We start from the raw sequence: 20,187 nt of genomic DNA on the forward strand, positions 1-20,187 counted from the left end.
TTTACACATCTGTTGTCTGCAACATGCTCCTTAATATACAGCACGCTTTAAAACCTGACATTCTGTTGCACATATAATTAGATAACGTCATCTTCTGTACAATTGTTAGTATGCTTAATATCACGTCCTCTAACTTCAAATTAATTTTAGAAGTTGGTGCAGAAACTTTGAGGATAAACAACTTCTTTATTCGGGTGATGCGACCTTTCGATAGAGATTCTTGTATCCTTATCAAGCAAGTGAATAATGAAATGATCTACAATAACAACGCAGCTAAAGTACATCTTACTGATAGCTTCTTATACATTATTAAGTACATTTTCCCTCGTCAGGTTTAAGCACATTAATTAACTCAATGAAATGATCACTGAAATTGCTGAAATATTTCTTAGGGCAGAATAAAACTGAACTCACTCACGCACTCTGGCTGACGTTAACTGTCCTGAATGGGTAAATGGCAGTGATCGTAGTTGTTTACTTTGTTAATATTTTCTCATTACTCTATTTTCTTATTACGAAATAACTTAATATACTATGCTCGTATAGACAGTTTAAATCTATTTGTTTCTGATTGTGAACTATATAAAAAATGTCATCGTTCTTTAACAATAATAATAATTGAGAGCAAAACATTGCACTATATGTGAGAGTAGAGTTAACAGTGTTTTTATATAAAACAATCCTAGCGTTAAAGTACACACGAGTGTGGTCACTTTTTATACACAGCCGTATGAGAAATTTGATTTTAATCCTTTTTAAGGGGAGACAACCAAAAGTCATAGAGTTACCTGCCTTTGTGTGTATTTCCGCCATGTTTCTCAGTCGCGTTTTTTTAAGTTGAGAAGATATGCAATAATGCAGCGTGTCAGTTTGTTGCCGAAAACTGTATTATATTATATGGGACACAGATCCGTTACTTGAGGTATTCAAAGTTAAATAACGCAAAATTAACTGATTTTGCAAATCAGTTGTTAGTTTAGCGGTCGCTGTACTCAGGTTTACAACTGTCAAGATAATGTGGACTGCTGTGCAAACCGTTGAAAGACTGACACTGTGATATCAGTTATTTTATATCACATGTTTTATAACATCACAACGTCTACATCATTTCCCTTGTTTCCGAGAGATCGTAAAAAGTGCCTTGTTTGAAACAAAACATTGCCAAAAGAGTGACTGTCAACACATATTAACCACTGGATTGGGAACTGACCTATGTTCAGCTTATGTTCTGTAGTCATGCCATACATAGGTTTTTATATAATTTGTAAATAATGTGTGTGTGTGTGTGTGTGTGTGTGTGTGTGTGTGTGTGTGTGTGTGTGTGTATTGAGAGGGTTGGGCAGGGGTTGGAGGGAAAGTGTGTGTGGACTACATATATCCCCACAGTTTAATCTCATGATGTATTCTTTAACGCTGTATTTGCTTTGTTACAGGTAGGAAGAAGGGGACAGTGAAGTATGAGTGTACCTGTCCCCTCTTTGGATGCCATTCCCCTCCCAGGGGAGACGGCAGGTGAGCAGAAAAGTGAGAGGAAAAGGTCAAAGCTAAGAAGATTGCAGGATTCCAGTCAGCCTTCAGGTATAATTGTAACCAAAGTAGTAACTACGAAAACATCTAGTCACACTACTCCAGCCAGCAAACTAAAGATGCTGGATGACAAGCAGAGGAGTCTTCCAACAGCGGCGACGTTCCCCCCTCTGACTAGTGCTAGAAATCAATCTACCTCAACAGTGTCAAATCTGCCAAATTACCCAAGCTCATGTTTCAGTCAATCAAGTTCTGGAACTAAGTCACTATCATTGCCTGCCTCACAGACAATCGTTGATGAATTATTCAAAGATTTCCTTGCCTCGAAACAAAAGGAAGAACAGAGCACTCTAGACCAGCACGACCCAGATATTGTCAGTTCAATGGAAGAGATGAGTAAGTTGTTAGATGAGGAAATCAGCATGATTAATGGGAACACTATTTCACAGAACCAGCGCAAGAAAAAAGGGCGGTGGGATTGTGAAGAAAAGAAATCGAGTGTGAATGCCATAGGAGAGAAATCAAACAGTGAAAGTAAGAAAGGTAGGTGGGATTGTGAATCAAGGAAGGAAGTTATCAGCCGAGGACCTGAAGTGGAGAAGGATGATGATGATGATGATGATGATGATGATGACAAACTGAATGGGGGTAAAGCCACGGTTGGTGGGATCAAGCTGGAGATCAGTAAACAAAGCAGAGACTGGATTAACTCAGGGGACATGATGGACCAGAAGAAGAAGGTGGTGTTGGAGGAAGGTGAGGTGACAGTCTAGAAATTAGTTTAATTGGTAGGTATTATGACAGGTATAGGTCCATTAATTTGCCCTTGTGAAGCGATTGGTCCATGAATCAGGAGAGGTCAAATACATTTCCATCTGTCCATACTGCCCTGGATAAAATGCAGATCAGTGCTAGGGGGAGGTAGATTCCACATAAAAGTTGCAGCTGCTGAGAATGGTAATACACTTGTTACAGTTACGATTGTGTGGATTACCACAAATGCCATCAAAGATGTGGGTCCCGTTCCACTAACCAGTCTTAACCCTAGCCAATCATAACCCCTAAAATCCCAGTCTTAGTGTGATGTTACGATCGGCATATTGTTACACTAACCAATCTTACCCTAGCCAATCGTGAAGTTAAGATCCAAAGTCTGAGTTGCTCATGTCGTTATTGTATGTGAAGAAGAAGAGCAAATATGATACTACACTAAATGTGTCAATTAGGAGATTAAAGTACTGTGTTTGGAAATTAGGTGAATGTCATGCAGAATTGATAGTCTCTAAATTAATCATTTGAAACCTCATGCTACGAGTGATTAATTTAGAGACTATCATTTCTGCATAACATTCATCTAATTTTCCAACCCAGTACGTTTATCTCTATTCTACCATAACCGATTTATAACCGAACTCCTTCCTTCTGCGGAAGACACTGCAAAATCCGGCATGGGACAAGAGGCAAATTGAACTCATCTGTGGTAGGTGCCGTTCATATTTTTTTCAATATTGTGACATATAAAATATTTTGTCCAAACAAAACAATGCAGTAATGTAATACCAAAGAGCTTGATTTGTATAATCCCAACTCGACACGACTGAAAACCAGCCTATTGTTTTGTGTGCCATGTTACTCTACCCCCAGGCCACACAGTGGAATCATTTGACTTGCTTAGTTGTTGTTGACAGCGCAACAGTTCGAAAGAGACTATGTTTACATTTTAAGAAAGATTGTCTGTCGAGTCTGAAACCTGCAGAATCCAAGAATAGATCCTTTTTTGATCAACCTGCGACCTGTAACTTATCAAAGACTGTTGACTTTTATGAGATCCAAGTGTTGATCAGGATTTCACGTGTGTGGTGCAACCCCGGCAATATGGCATGCGACGAAAGAGTGACTGTGCTGCATTGTGTACATGCTACTAACTTTTGATTCCTTGGAACATTGTTTTCATCACCTGGGGCTGGATTATGGCCAAGCCTTTTTTCAAGGTGTATGAGCATAGATCTCCAGCAGTGACAGTCTTGCTGGGAAGCTAGCAGAGAGCTGATTTCTGGTGGCTCAGCTTTTGATATCTATTTTTTGAATGATGCAACAAGACATGATTGAGTATAAGTGGCATAAATTTGGTGTTTCTCCTGACTGTTATCTTGTGAAATTCTCATTCTAAACAGAAACAAGTATACCATTTACCAAAGAGGCAAATGATTACTCACGTGTTGCTGCATGTTTTGTTATCAAATCATTGCATTGTATCTGTTATTAAATTCTTACATCTTTCTATGATGCTCTTTCCAGGCATATTCTAAAGGTATTGAGCCATTCAAAATAATGACTAGATGGCTTGATGTGGGAAAGTTTCAGTAAATGCTACACAGTGTAAAATGGGAATGTTTCGTTTTCACACCCAAAATCTTTCGTTTCTTTTTATCCAGTATTTTGGTATTGGTGTGAAAGACCACATGTAATTTGGTTTTTAGAATGTATGGGGATTTCAGTGATGGATTTGTCGAAGCTGACTATGAAATATACTCGATGTAATAGGTGTCTCAATACCAGCTTCACCCTCCTACCCAGAGTTCCATGACAGCATATTACCTCTGCCACATGGGGGAAAGATGTATGATGCTAAGTCATCACTGTGGTGGAGTGTATACTGGCCTTCGCGAACCATGCTTTTGTAAACACTATCCATATATGGCAGAAAGCGCACTTAGGCGTCTGTGTAAGTGTATTTTCACAAACATCCCAACCGATTCAAGGTTCAAGGCAACGTTTCAGTATTATCATTAGTGGTTTCATGAAAAACCAATATCAGTGATCATTAATATGCTATTTCTGAAATTCAATACAGCTTCCATTGTCTGCTAGCCTATGCAAAGGGAGATAACTCATGCCTCACATTTTTCTATCTCTCCCACAAAAGAGTCCCAATGTTAGCTAGGATCAGATCGTAAAATCACGAACACCTACAATTGGCTTAATATCTGTTAGGGGAACAGGTGTAACTTTTAGCTAAGATGATTGTAAAATTGGTGTAATTAGCTAAGATCAGTTAGTGGAATGGGGCCCTGGGTTAGAACTGATCATCAGTAACTCATGCTTGATGGGAGATTCAACAAGTGGGATTGGATGGCCAGACTTCTGACTTGCTTGACACATTTGTATCCCAACTGCGTAGATCAATGCTCGTGTTGGTGATCCTTGGAAAGTCTAATCCGGACTTGATTATTTAGAGACCATATAGCTGGAATATTGCTGAGGGTAGTGTAAAACTCACTCACTCACTAATACCATCCCTCAATGGTATGCCTCACTTGACTTGATTAATTTTCAATTTTACCCGAATTTCTTAGTTAATATTTATGGTTCTTAGTTAATAAAGCAACATCTGTGTGTGTTTATCATACTTAATGCAATAGTCAGCCAGGTGAAAACATAATATTGACTGTGTTTGTAATGAGAATGTGTGCTCCCAGGTGAGGTTCTGTCTTCATCTAGTGAGGACAGTGATGAGGAGTCAGAGGACAGTGAAGTAGTGGAGGAAGGACTGGTAGAAACAGGGTCACTCTCCCACTCAGACAAGGAAGGCAAAACCAAATCAAAGAAGAAGAAAAAACACAAACATAAACATAAAAAGAAGAAGAAGCACAAAAGTGGGAAGGGTGAACGAAAAAATTCCAAAGAGAAAAGCTTTAAAGATGACAGGAAGGAAGGGAAGAAGGACTCGAAAAAGGAAAAGTCTGAAGAAGGGAAGAAAAAAGATGAAAAGAAGGAGAGGAAAAAAGAAGACAAGAAGGACCACAAATCAAAGAATTCTGAGAAGCGGAGACATTCTCGATCAAGGTGAAATGAAGTTCTTCACATTACCTGAGTCAGCTACAGGATCCCTGAATGTCAGAGTTGACAACAGATGTGGGTCTGAACAAAACCAAAAAATCACTGCTTTTGAAATAAGGGAGCATACTGTTGCTTTTTTGGAAAATGTTTCAATAATTGCTGATGGTGACTCGTTGATTATGCGACATCACCAGAGATGTTTAATCATTGTGCTATTCACTCTGGATAATGATGGCTATTCAGTGTGTTGTTACCTCATTGGCCCAGTCTGTTCAGAATACAAGACCATGACTAAACCTTATTCAGATGTCCTTTAGTCCTGCTCCTCTTTTAAAACAACTACATGTCGGTATGACTCTGTGCCCAAATCACTTCCTTGCTGTAACAACAGATTGCCCACTGATAAGGCTGAATAGTCCTGGGGTATTGTGAAGGTGGTGACGAACATGGACAGATCTAGGTATATGTCCAGTCATTTCAAACTACATTTTATAGAATTACTTACAGGGGCAACATCTGTGTGTATGAAAATATCTGTATATTGTTTGATGATATTGTGTAGAGATAAAAGAAAAGCATGAAAAGTGAGGACTGCCGATTAGTTCATCCCATGCAGCAAGAACTATCTCTGTCACCAATTTACTTTACTTTACATGTGATCAAATAAATTCAGCAAGGTACAATTGTGTGTTTTCTAAATTTTTAATGTATACGAGTATTTGTAGGGCTACAGGTAAGGGATGTACAGGTGTAATGTAGACTTAATCAATGACATACTACATAAAATTTCAAGCATGTCATGTATGTGCATAAATGCCTCTCTGTGTCAAACATATATACAGTGTAATACCTGAAACGTTGTTTAATATCATGAACAACAAACCACATCACTGGCTTGCTCACGCAAAAAGAAGTTCTCTTTCAAAATTGTCAGTACACCTACACTTGCATCATGAGATGTAAGTACACCCACACCCCCACAAGTTATCTGGAGTCATGTATAGATTAGGTTGTCTTGATTTATTCTCCATATATGGAGCTTCCCTGAACGTCTGATAATGTTGATAATGTACTGTTTCCTGTCTGTATTCCAGTATAATAAGTCAGTCATGATTCACTCACTAATTATGTGCTGAAACCTTTCCAGATCTAAGTCACCCAAGAGAAGGCGGACCCGGTCTCGCACAAGAAGCAAGGAGCGACACAGAGACAGGTAGGCTCATCTCCTCAGCAGTACTGGGTAGAAAGCCTGGCTTGTGTTCAGTGGGGATATATCGACATAACTAGTCACAAATGAACCTCTACAATTTCAAAAAGTCAAAAGAAATGTTTTGTATTGTAGAATTTGTGATGGAGCCTGATGAATTACTGGTTTCATGTAGAGATATAATCAATCAATGAATAATCAATTAAAGAGCTCTGTGACAGTTGTGCTTACCATGAGGCTGTTTAATCTCCAAGGAATTGTAACGGTTAATAATTTGCCGTGACAAAAGGTATAAGAAATCCCCTCAGAATCAGCAAATATTACACAGACAAGTCTAAAATGTTCAATACTATGTATTGAGCAGACAAGAGCAAGATAGAGAGATTCACAATAGAAGTTTCTAGTGCAACTGTGTCAAATCTAAACTAATGGGTCACAAATATAATATCAACTCACCAAAGTCTTGGTTTTCAGTGAAAAACGATTATTCTAAATCTTTCACAGCATAGCAAGTGATCTTGAATGTAGGTCAAGCATTGTATAAGAGGCAGACAGATGTTGGTAGGCTAAATGATGAGACAACTCTGGTTTAATTCCAAGTGTAAGTCTGTGTGTGTGTGCGTGCGTGCGTGCGTGCGTGCGTGCGTGCGTGCGTGCGTGTGAACACAACACCCAGCCTTTATATATACACTCACCGATTCTCCAGCATTCCAGCGAAATGTGGAATATTTGTAATCAGCCTTGTCTTAACCAACAGTCAAAACTCAAACCAAATTACGGCAACTCTAAAGCGCTACTTTAAAGACTGCCACAAAACACTATTATCGTGATATGAAATGTGACCCATAATAACTATCACTTAATTAATAATGATGTAAATTACAAAAAACACACTCTTGTAACAGAATGATGATTCGGTATTTTTAGTAGTCGGACATATTCAGGTGAGATGTTTTTACTGTTATTGGGGAACAAAATCACAGAATATTTCCATTCTGTATCTCAGGTTAAGGTAGAGACAAGCAAATGTGCACAGATAAGTATATGTAAAAGGCTAAAAAAAATATGTTGATGGTTTTTCTGAAAATGTTAACATGGTAGAGCTGTTTTCAGAACTGATGAGTGGGAAACCAGAAGCTATGGAGGCCTAGGTCATCCTAGGTCAGACAGACATCATCGGAGGTCAAGAAGCAGATCAAGGTCACGGGATAGGTCAAGGTCAAGGTCCAGAGAAAGGTCACATGAGAAATCTCGACGAAGAGATCGCGATGAGCGACATCACGACAGGGAGCATCGGCATCGTGATAGGGAGAGAGGAGGAGAAAGAGAACGAATAAAGGATGGTGATCGGGAAAAAGATTTACGTGTGAAAATAGACAAATCCAAGCTTAGGAAAATAGCCATGTAAGTTAGGTTTTTATGTGTTTGGCAAAGCGATATCTGTATTCTTACACATAATATGGGGATAAGTTCATACACTAGGGAATTCGGGAATAGAAATGTAGTTGGCATCAAATAAGCCTGCGGAATCTCACGAAGATGTTTAGGTGGGTGCTTTGGATTCAATATGTACCCCAATAAGAATACTCTAGATACACCAAACATTTTGAACGATAATAAGCTGTTGTAATATTTGAAAGTATGCCCCTTTCATCGACTGATTGAGACTGATAATACCCTGCCTTCACACCCAATTACATTAGTGAAGTAAATCAGTGACCATGACGGGGACATGTAATCCTCAGGTGTTCTAGATGAAAAGTGAAGATTGTTATATATCCAGCTCTGTTTCAGTGCCAATGTGCTGGCTGCTGTCAAGGCTGGTGAGCAGGGAGCAGATGTGGATCTGGCCACACTGAAGGCTGGAGGCAAGTCTGTGGAAGAACTGACAGGTTAGTCTGCACTATGAATGGGTGGTGGAAATCATCACTGAAATGGGATCGATGGATTCTTTCCCTCATGTATCATGTAGGGTTGACACAGATATTGCTAAAAGGGACTTTAAACTGGATTCCCTCACAGATTCACGGTGGAATCAATCTTTTACTCTGACAAGAGTTTCCTTGCAGATTTCTGTAAGAAGATTTCTGAGAAAGGCTACAGTGATAGTGACAGCGACAGTGAGTATGGCCGCCATTCTGATGGAGAGGAGGGAGAGGGCCCCTTCATCAACCACCCCTTTAAACTGAGGGATCCTTCCACACTACCCAACATCATCATGAACATACGGGTGAGCAGTCTAGACATAGGGTCCTGTAGCATTCAACATGAACATACGGGTGAGCAGTCTAGACATAGGGTCCTGTAGCATTCAACATGAACATACGGGTGAGCAGTCTAGACATAGGGTCCTGTAGCATTCAACATGAACATACGGGTGAGCAGTCTAGACATAGGGCCCTGTCGTATTCAACATGAACATACGGGTGAGCACTCCAGACATAGGGTCCTGTAGCATTCAACATGAACATACTGGTGAGCAGTCTAGACATAGGGTCCTGTAGTATTCAACATGAACATACTGGTGAGCAGTCTAGACATAGGGTCCTGTAGTATTCAACATGAACATACTGGTGAGCTTTCTAGACATAGGGTCCTGTAGTATTCAACATGAACATACGAGGGAGCAGTCTAGACATAGGGTCCTGTAGTATTCAACATGAACATACTGGTGAGCACTCTAGACATAGGGTCCTGTCGTATTCAACATGAACATACGGGTGAGCAGTCTAGACATAGGGTCCTGTAGCATTCAACATGAACATACGGATGAGCACTCTAGACATAGGGTCCTGTAGTATTCAACATGAACATACTGGTGAGCAGTCTAGACATAGGGTCCTGTAGTATTCAACATGAACATACTGGTGAGCACTCTAGACATAGGGTCCTGTAGTATTCAACATGAACATACGGGTGAGCACTCTAGACATAGCGTCCTGTAGCATTCAACATGAACATACGGGTGAGCACTCTAGACATAGCGTCCTGTAGCATTCAACATAAACATACGGGTGAGCACTCTAGACATAGCGTCCTGTAGCATTCAACATGAACATACTGGTGAGCACTCTAGACATAGGGTCCTGTAGCATTCAACATGAACATACGGATGAGCACTCTAGACATAGGGTCCTGTAGCATTCAACATGAACATACGGGTGAGCAGTCTAGACATAGGGTCCTGTAGTATTCAACATGAACATACTGGTGAGCAGTCTAGACATAGGGTCCTGTAATATTCAACATGAACATACTGGTGAGCAGTCTAGACATAGGGTCCTGTAGTATTCAACATGAACATACGGGTTAGCACTCTAGACATTAGGTCCTGTAGCATTCAACATGAACATACTGGTGAGCACTCTAGACATAGGGCCCTGTAGGGTTCAACATGAACATACGTGTGAGCAGTCTAGACATAGGGTCCTGTAGCATTCAACATGAACATACGGGTGAGCAGTCTAGACATAGGGCCCTGTAGCATTCAACATGAACATACGGGTGAGCACTCTAGACATAGGGTCCTGTAGTATTCAACATGAACATGCGGCTGAGCAGTCTAGACATAGGGCCCTGTAGCATTCAACATGAACATACGGGTGAGCAGTCTAGACATAGGGTCCTGTAGTATTCAACATGAACATACGGGTGAGCAGTCTAGACATAGGGTCCTGTAGTATTCAACATGAACATACGGGTGAGCAGTCTAGACATAGGGTCCTGTAGCATTCAACATGAACATACGGGTGAGCACTCTAGACATAGGGTCCTGTAGTATTCAACATGAACATACGGGTGAGCAGTCTAGACATAGGGCCCTGTAGTATTCAACATGAACATATGGGTGAGCAGTCTAGACATAGGGTCCTGTAGCATTCAACATGAACATACGGATGAGCACTCTAGACATAGGGTCCTGTAGCATTCAACATGAACATACGGGTGAGCAGTCTAGACATAGGGTCCTGTAGTATTCAACATGAACATACTGGTGAGCACTCTAGACATAGGGCCCTGTAGCATTCAACATGAACATACAGATGAGCAAGCTGGACCTATGGCTGTGTACTCTCCTCAACATGAATGTATGGTGGTCTTCTGTTTGTCCACAGAATTCAAAGCAGCTGCCAGTGCTCACGCCCCAGGCCAAGGCCACCCAGTGTGCTCAGCTCCGCCTCCAGTTCCCAGTCTCCAGTGGAAGCCAGCACCGTGCCAAGGAGGATCAGTGGGTGCCGGTGGAGAAGACAACAGCCCCCATGACAGCAACCATTGCAACACCTGTGGTTGCAACACCAGCGACTCCAGCCGCACTAGTTCCTGCACCAGTGTCCCACATAGCTACTGTGAGTGGGCCAATGAACGTTGTTGCCCAGCAGGATAAAGTCTTCCCTGACCCCCCAGCAGAGGTAGGCTGAACATGCAGATACAACTGATGTGTTAGTGAGGGAAAATAATCAAAAGTCCTGAAAGTATGAATAAACTCACGTTTTTTGTACTCTTTTAACCGTTACATATGAAAGACATGGATGTATGTGCTGTATAAATAGTCTGTTATTATAATAGTATTATCACTTCGCATCTGTTTGTGTTCAGAATGTAAGAGTTAGTAAATGTGTAGTTGAAAGTGAGTCTGAATGTATGTCATCATGTGTGTCTTTTTCCATCATTATAATATTGGAAAGGTACACTGCCTTCCTATCATGGACTGTACATGCAGTGTTTGTAATGATGTATACAGTTGCCTCGTGGAGTGAGTGTAAGGTCACACAACCATGCCATACTTCATGATGAGTGTTGCTGGTGGAATCAAAGTACACATTGGTCTCAGCACATTTTTGAACCAGGTGATGATTGGTTACTGGTATCATGAGCAATGTTTTCACTGGTGATGGAGGAAGGAGGTGTAGACAAACCTTCCAGGTACTAATGATGCTATCTCTAGATATTGTGTGTCATATTTCATCCATTGTATTTTGTGTGAAATGTTTACGTGGAGTGGCTACTTGAGTGTGTTCAAGTAACAAATTGGATATTTGTCACAGAAACTTGTGACAGTACTGTCGTCCAACAGGATAATGAGGCTCACATTTCCATGGTTACATTCCAGCCTATTGACATCGGTGCTATTGTGTCAGAGAGGCTGTCCCTGGTGCGGAAGCTCACAGAAAACCCATATGATGTCCAGGCACTCTGCTCGATGCACAAAGCCCAGGAGAAGGTGATTCAGAAAGAAAACAATATTAAAACTAACAACATTTTCCTGTGTTTTCAGTGAGTTCTGAAATGGCGTTAAATGAGTAATGTTCAGAACAACCAGCTCAAACCTACCATGATTACAATTTGTTTGACATGTGTGAATGAACACAGTGAGTTGCTTGCCATGTAACAATCATTCCACCATCATTCAGTCGAGATGTACCTGTTAGTTCTGCATGTTTCAATATATTCTCACACAACAGTATGCCGTATAAGTCCCAGGTTCCATTGTGAAAAATGTGCAAAACATCACTCCACTCCACTGCTCTTACAATGATGCACGAAGGAACAGTGCTTTCTATTGTGTCAGGAAAAGTATATGAATAGTGCTCTAGGTTACCTTTGGATCTCAAAACTTTGTGATTTGCCTGTTACTGTTGTTGATGGGAACCATTGTACTGATCTCCCTGACTGAAATGTTCCACATTCTGTGTCTTCAGTCAAGTCAGTGGGCACAGTCCAAGTTCCTCCCGGGCCAGTTCACTGGCAGCACAGGGGTGCAGCCTCTCACACAACAGGAGCTGGCAGGACCAGATAAGAAAAACCAAGCATGGTTTAAGAAGGTACAGCTTCCCCGAGCATGCATCTGTGATGGCATTTGGACCTTGTACTGACTTTGCTCTCTAAATTGTCTCTCCCTCTTATCAACATGTGAGTTAGGAAATGATACATAGGGTTGCGCTTAGTTGAATCAGATTTAATGTTCAGTTTAAATATGTCTGTTTGTCAATTGAACAATACCTTGTATTCTAAATAATGACATTCATTCAAGTTGTTATCTGTATTATTTTAAAGCTACATAGTGGTGAAGGCGATCAGGTCATGTGGTGTGTGCTAGTTTTTAGAAAATAACAAAAAGTTTTTGTATAATGTTTGATCGAGTTGTTTAAGAGGTCAAACAGTATGAGGTACTTATGGAGTCTGCCTCTCAAGTTAGTTTACTATCTGTGTTAAACAAAGTAGGTTCTTTTTGTTTGAATTTCCCGTCTTTAGTTATGGAAGGATCTGTTTTAGCTCTAGGAAAACTGGGAATATCATTGTAGGCTTTCAGTAAATCCATGCCCTCATACTTGACCATCATGCTATTACATACACTGTACTTACCCTCACAATGATTGAGGAAGGACTTCAAATCTCTGGTAAAGTTTAGTCGTACTGCTGACAGATGAAGGAGAAAATGGTTATGGTGACACGCCATTGAGACAGTCTGTAATCTTCTGGAATAAAAACAACATGCAAATTAGGTTGAAATGAAGTTTGTTTGGGAAATTAGTTTCCTTAGTGTTAGCTGTGGTAATAGGAGAGAGCAAAGCCAGTACTAGCAGACAGTGTCAGCGAATGCTTCCAAGTGTCTCATTCCAGGTACGCCGTGCATCCAGGCCGTGAAGAGATTGTCAGCCCACCAGACTGGTATCATGCCTCTCTCGCTGTAGTCTAACAGGGTGGGGAGAGTGAGAGGCATATTACCAGTCTGGCTGAACCTTTTTCATCAACTGTTATTCCAGACCTTCCATCATTGACAGATTTTCCTCTCTCCTTCCTGTCATACTGTTGTTATCTCCCTTGATTGCATTTTGTCATACAATAGTTATCTCCCTTTCGTTACAGTCTGTCATCTCCCTAGGACTGTTAGTGGCTACATTCTGTCATACTCTCATTGTCTCCCAGGAACTCTCAGTGGTTACATTCTATCATACTCTCATTATCTCCCTTGTTTACATTCAGTCATACTCTCATTGTCTCTCTTGTTTACATTCTGTCGTCCTGTAATTATCTCCATGAGTCACAGTGACAACAATCTGTCATTATCGCCCTTAGTTGCAGTTTGTCATACTACCATTATCATCCTGGAACTGTTACAGGTTACATTTTGTCATGCACTTGTTATCTCCTATGCTGCTTTCTCTCATACTGTAGTAATCTCCCTTGGTTACATTGCATTAACTCCCCTGTCACATTCTGTCATACTGTAGCTATCTCCTTTGGTTGCATTCTTGAGGTAAATTGGTAGATGGGTGAGCAATTTAATTGTCAAGCAGGGTTTCAACATGCAAGAAAGTACTCATGACATTGTGCTGTTGATGGCTTACCAGCTGTTAATGGTTACACCTATTTAGTGGTGGCTGATTTTGTCTGTATGTATTGCTGGTAGAAAGATAATTAAACCAGTGTTATGTACACTCTGTATGTTAACAGCTGTCTTGAAGATGCCTCTTGGTAACTCTGCCTAATAGGTTCAGAACTATTTCAGAAACTATTAACTCCTTTCAATCTGTGCTGGAACGTTTATCTTTTCTGATAATGTGCCTGATGTGTTTAAGCAGAGATTGTTAGTGATGGTGGGAGGTCTGGTTTATCAGGTGATTCCGACAACTTCCTGGAAGTCTTTATATCTGTTGTTGTCTGTATGGAGGCAGTGTCCAAACATCAACTTTGTAACTGTAATAAGACTCCCTGAAACTGTGCTTGATTCATGATCAGATATTGTTTGACAATCTGTTTGGATTATTGGACGAGTCTGGCTGTTGATATTCACTGCACCCACACAGATTCCCTTGCTGAGAATCTTGTGACAAGGATCCAGGGACAGTTGTAATACCTCTGAATACTGGTGCACGCTGCTCACACCACCATATATTCAGCCTGCTGAGAATTGTCTCCCCTGAAACACTGCACAGTCAACAGTTTGCTATGTACAGGTGGATAGGATAAAACATGTAATTGACCAAATGTATGGTGGACCACCATTGCTTTACACACTTGCATTTGCTTGTGGGAAACAATCTTGTTATGTATTTGTCCACATGAAAGTACACACATTGGAAAACGTTCAAACTTGTGATTCAGTCTTGTTCTTTGAGATTGAAAGTCCCAGCTATTATTTATGTATGAACTTAATTCCAAGGCTTTCCTCAAACAGGTATGAGTGGCTGATCACATAATGTTGTCTTCAGTGAAACATGCTCATTTTACTTCATGAAATAAGATAAATTTTTGACTGTCTTTATTGGTGGTCACACCAACTGGCTATTACCAGAACCAAACTTTCGTTCAGGGGAGACAACTCAGTTTGGTATGACCAGCTGGAAGCTTGTTGCAGGGTTCTGGTTTGACAAAACACAGGCGTGTAGGTTGACGTTGATACTAGTGCTGAGATACAGCACAAGATGGTACAGGACCCTAAACTGGTGGTAAGTACTCACTGCACATAACACCCAGTTACCTTCAGACTATTCAAGGCTTATCTCTGCTGTTTGACTGTTACAGAACAGTCAGTTGAGGTTAAAGATTGGACCATTAATATTTGAGATGAAAGTGACCAATTCAATTTTGAGAATGCACAGATTATAGCTTCATATCTCTTGACTGTAGATTTCTCTTTTTGCAGGAGTTTATCTGGGCCTTTTAGAACCAGAATTGATCATTACCACATTAACTAATAGCACTTTCAATTGATAATGAGCATTACAAACAAATGTGTGCTCTTTAAGTCTTTGTAAAACAGTTTGGTGTTTAATGGGGAATTTCATGAGGAATTGAGTTGCTGCTAGCAATATACTGAATAAGCCTCATAGCAGATGTTTGTTTAATGGCTTGCATATTATTTCTAGTTGTCAGGGCACAAAATAGAGGAAATTCAATATATTTTCAAAATTCCTGTGTTGTTGAATTTTCTTTTATTTCATTTGAGCCTCATCCTTCTTTGCTGGTTCAGATATTAGCTGTGACCGTATGATCTTGGTAGTTGTGACTGTATTATAACTGGCCAGGTATTTGTAACTAGGCCTCCAAGCATCTCTAGATGAACCCCTGTATTTGCTGATAATGACAGGACTGATACTAGAGATTTTGGACTCATAACATCACATGGTTTCATTCTGTAATGTGAGATCTGTAGAAAACAGAGCATAATGTTACAGTACTTGCTTGGAACTGGGTGTTAGTGCTGTGAGAAGGAACAACAATCATTTTGTTTCAGTGACTGATTGTCAGGACTGCCAGAGTAGGAGGTTCCTTCTAAACCAGAGCCTATTGTTGTGTTGGAATCTACCTGCTCAACACACAGTGTTCATTTGTGATTGGCTGTTGATATTGTCTGCTGACATTGACATTTGTGATGTGTGTATGAATAACAATATTATTGATCTTGAAAGAAATATTGTTGTAATTGTATATATGTCTGATTTGAATTAATTTCTGGGAAAATGATGCTTGTCTTTGAGGCTGAATATGGCCCAGCACCCATTTGGGGATATTGTTGTTGAAAGTGATTGCTAGAACTCATATAGGTCAGTTATGTCCCACCTGACTCAGCGTGTCACCGTGACCTGATGGCAGGAATTGATGCTCACACTTCAACCGCTGGTCCAAGACAGGTTGACATGCCAATAACATAGCTGAGATACTGCTTACCATGGGAGAGAGTTTGAGTACTATAGTGTGCAGAGATGAGTTGAGATGACATATTCAATTTTTCATTTGCCTTGTTGGCTTTAGAAAGTATTCACGTTGTTTTAATGACTTGTATAAGTATTCTGTGTTAATGAAATTCTAAGTAGGACAAGCTTGTCAAGGTATATATACATGTTTGTCAGTGTTAGGATAGGTATGGAGTTTGCTGTCAATGAAATGGCAAGATATTCTATCAGCATGATCTGTGAATTTTGTATTGTGTTACGTCAGTGCTTCTGTAAATATTGTCTATTTCAATAGTCATGGAATGTGTGATTCAGTAGGTTTATTGTACAGAGACAATATTCCTGTCTTCGTGTTTATGAGGTTTAAAGTGCCAATAAATTGTGGTGAAAAAGTTGATTCTCTATGTGCATTTATATTTCTAAAGCAATGAATGTTTGCTTCGACTGAAATCACCAGAGAAAACTGTAGCATTGCAAATTCTTTAATTAAATTCTTTAATTACTGCAGGTATCACATACCTTGTACATATTTCAAAATAACCTGGGACATTTCTCAAGCTACAGTAAGACAATAATATCATTTTTGTAACAAGTATATCAAAGTCAGTCAAGCATTCAATGCACTGTCCCACATGATGTCTCCTAAAAATAGAACAGTGGTTGTGTTTCAGATGTTGTAGTGGCAGGTGGTTTGTGTCTGGGGTTACAGTGGCTTATCTCCCTTTGCTTGGTATTGTCAGGACCAGCTGAAGAAGGCAGCACCAGTGCAAGGTGGTATTGGGAAGTGGCTGCTGGAGAAAATGGGCTGGAAGCCAGGGGAAGGGCTCGGCAAGAACAACGAGGGCTCTAAGGAGCCCCTTATGCTGGACTTCAAGGTGGATAGAAAAGGTAGGACTTCTGGGAACCGAAGCTCTTCTTCCAGCAATTCTCTAACTATGTCAGTCTGATACAAAGAACCTGAAGAAATCTTGGGAGTCTTGCAAGTTCTGAAATAATACATTGAAGCAGCTAAGCAGTTGAATTTGAATCTTTGCAAATTCCTTACATGACTGGTGACTGTGTTGAGCCACTACCTATCATCATCCAACTTGTATATTTGAATGATTCAACTTCAGCATCTTTCCTGTCATTCATGATTCAGAAGTTTTTAGGCAGGCCAAGGCTCTTGTTCAGTTTGTGAATGACAGATGAATATGAAGTTGCGTGTTGTTTCCAGGTCTGATATCTGAGGGAGAGAACACACGAAAGGGAGGAGCTGTAGCCCGTGTGAAGAAGGACCTGTCTGGTGAGTGGCATGAATCACTAAGCCACCTTCTTACAGAGGGAGCTTTACCTTTACTTTATGCTGAATATTTTCTTTTGTCTGTACATTTTTCTAGTGACGACCGAGTGTAAGATGAAAGATAATTTCCATGATTTGATTGCAAATGAAACTATTAATCTTCCATAAAACTGATCTGCAGTTTTTGAAGTTGTACAGCTCACAGTGAACAATAAAACAAAGTAAGGAATTCAGAAGTTACTTCAGAAAGTCAGTCTTGGTTTTCCTGAATGAACAGATTTATAGGGTTTAGATTTAAGACATCTTTCTGTTCATGATTCTTCTTGATTATTATTCAGGTAAACACCCTGTCTCAGCTCTCACAGAACTCTGCAACAAGAGGAGATGGGGACCCCCCAACTTTGTCATTGTGCAAGAGTCTGGTCCAGATCATAAGAAAAGCTTCCTCTTCAAGGTAGATGAGTATAAACACTCATATAACACAGCCATCTGGGTAGTTCTTTTGGCAATGTTGGAAGGGATATAAGATGGGACGTGAGTTGATGACATGTTGTTCACTGAATCACTGCCAGCTTGAAGCAAGCAGCTCTTCAGATAGTGAATAGTGTTCAGGTAGTGGCTGTTGTTCAGTTAGTGGGTGGTCTTCAGATAGTGTGTGGTCTTCAGATAGTGGGTGGTGTTCAGATATTGGGTGGTCTTCAGATAATGGGTGGTGTTCAGGCAGTGGTTATAGTCCAGATTGTGGGTGGCGTCCAGATAGTAGATGATGTTCTGGCAGAGTTGATAGTGTTCAGATAGTGAATGGTATTCATGCAGTGGATAGTGTGCAGATAGTGATTGATGTTCGGATAGTTTGTGGTGTCCAGGCAGTGGATAGTCTTCAGATAGTGGATGGTGTTCAGATAGTGGATAGAGTTCAGATAAAGGGTGGTGTTCAGATAGCTGCTGTGCCCCTTTTGTTTATTAAAGCCTTCTACTGTTGAAAGCTATTGTTCCCCTGTTGTTGAAATCCTTCCACTGCTTCCACTGTTCAACTGTTGCAGGTGGTTGTGAATGGCGCAGAGTACCAGTCATCAGCAGTCAGTGCCAACAAGAAGCTGGCCAAAGCCCAAGCTGCCAGCGTGTGTCTCCAGGAACTGGGACTGATACCACGGGACTGAACTGGACATTCAACAGAGTCCTCCACACATTCAGTAGGTCAGGCTGTTTCACTGGAGACAGGACAGAACACTGGTGTGATGATGGTTGTAAAGAGTCTCCAGTTCTAACTTTATGGAGATACTATGCTTCATGTTTGGCACCCATGTTTGGATGAAGTGGAGTTGGCGTCTTGGGCAATAATTTGTCTCTGTGTAATTGGTTGAAATGATAACTGATGATAATGACTGAGTAAGCATGGAAAGTAGAGGGCTTGAAGTAGACTTATTGTGACTGACACTGTACCTGAAGCTATTGCTCCTCAGGGGCAAACCAAAGTGTAAAGGTTGTGGACATGATGTGTGCAGGTTGTGCTCGGGGAAGTGGTGCAGTGTGAATGAACCAATCGTATTTCCAAGCTGGTACTGATGTGCAGTGGACAAGGGAGTACATGTGGGTAGGCATTTACTTCATAATGGACCTGTGACTGTGTACATATTGGGGAAGGTTGGGGATGGGATGGTTTGGTAGCCTGGTGGTCACAATGTTTGCAGGTCACACTCAACACTATTTCATTTCATACATTGATGTAGTGTACACAAACAGTCTTAACCTGAAAGGATTCTGAGAGTTGTGGAAATATGGATGGACCAGTTGCTATTTGTCCATGTTATGTACACTAGTCTCAAAGGATCGGTGGAGAAGATGGGTTTAAATCTTGGCATCTCCCATAAGTCATGCTCTATTGCCAGCAAAAAGTGGAGTGAATTCTATTGTCGAATAAACAATTCCCAAGACTGACTGCAATGTGAGTGTTCTTTAAGAGCAGTCAGCCCAATTTAGTTGTGCATTTTAGTAATAGTCATGCATTTATTATCTTCTGATGTCGAGGCCCTGACAGTTGATATGAACGGATGCTGCCAGACTGTTACTGTAACACTGACCTGGAGTCAGTATAGAGTCAGTGTAACATTATTGCATGGTCAGCATTATGCTGTTTATGGACCTAAAACTGCAAGAGGCACTAGCGAGTGACCAACAATTAAGCATGCTACCTGGGGCCTAATCAGTTACTGGTTCAGTATTCCTGTGGAATGCGTGGAACTGTATATATTTCAGGAAAGCTTTGCTTCAGGAACAGTTCCTGAAACCAAGAGTTCAACCAACATTTGGCTGGTCTCTGCAATGTTTTTCTTTATTAAAACTTGAAATCACTGATGTGTTGTTTTATGTGAAGGACTAACTGCTGTTCATTTCTGTGTGGAAATACTGTGACTATGTTAACTGACGGTGAAACTTTCTAGAATTTTACTGAAATTTTGTTTAGAGAGAACAATTCTGGTAGAAATGAAGGTTTGCTTGAACACTTTTTGACATATCCAAATTCCCAGTGTCATCTCCAACTTGGTAAGTAAATCGGACAAGATATTATTTAGGTTTCCTGGGAGTGGGATTCTAGATGTTTTAAGATTGTTCTTGAATGTAAACCAAGGGAGGATTTGGTATGCTCAGAGCAT

At 40.5% G+C, this 20,187-nt stretch overlaps 1 protein-coding gene across 3 annotated transcripts; it reads left to right on the forward strand.

The window, feature by feature from the left end:
- The first annotated feature begins 837 nt into the window (after positions 1-837).
- LOC137286961 (protein Son-like) lies at positions 838-19,885 on the forward strand. 3 transcript variants are annotated; one of them, XM_067819014.1, is made up of 14 exons: positions 838-922; positions 1,434-2,283; positions 5,007-5,373; positions 6,515-6,580; positions 7,688-7,978; positions 8,369-8,466; positions 8,644-8,804; positions 10,690-10,983; positions 11,685-11,795; positions 12,274-12,396; positions 16,992-17,139; positions 17,468-17,536; positions 17,872-17,987; positions 18,577-19,885. In XM_067819014.1, exons 2-14 carry the CDS (start codon positions 1,458-1,460, stop codon positions 18,691-18,693), a joined length of 2,787 nt encoding a protein of 928 aa, XP_067675115.1. In that variant the 5' UTR covers positions 838-922; positions 1,434-1,457; the 3' UTR covers positions 18,694-19,885. The 3 variants fall into 3 exon arrangements, 2 of the variants coding, with proteins under 2 accessions (XP_067675115.1, XP_067675116.1); XR_010957005.1 differs by lacking the exons at positions 17,468-17,536; positions 17,872-17,987; positions 18,577-19,885 and adding an exon at positions 14,934-15,024 and having other exon boundaries at positions 16,992-17,062; XM_067819015.1 differs by lacking the exons at positions 16,992-17,139; positions 17,468-17,536; positions 17,872-17,987; positions 18,577-19,885 and adding an exon at positions 14,934-15,055.
- The last annotated feature ends 302 nt before the right edge of the window (positions 19,886-20,187 follow it).

Source organism: Haliotis asinina, chromosome 6 (assembly GCF_037392515.1).
Source record: "Haliotis asinina isolate JCU_RB_2024 chromosome 6, JCU_Hal_asi_v2, whole genome shotgun sequence".
NCBI lineage: Eukaryota > Metazoa > Mollusca > Gastropoda > Lepetellida > Haliotidae > Haliotis > Haliotis asinina.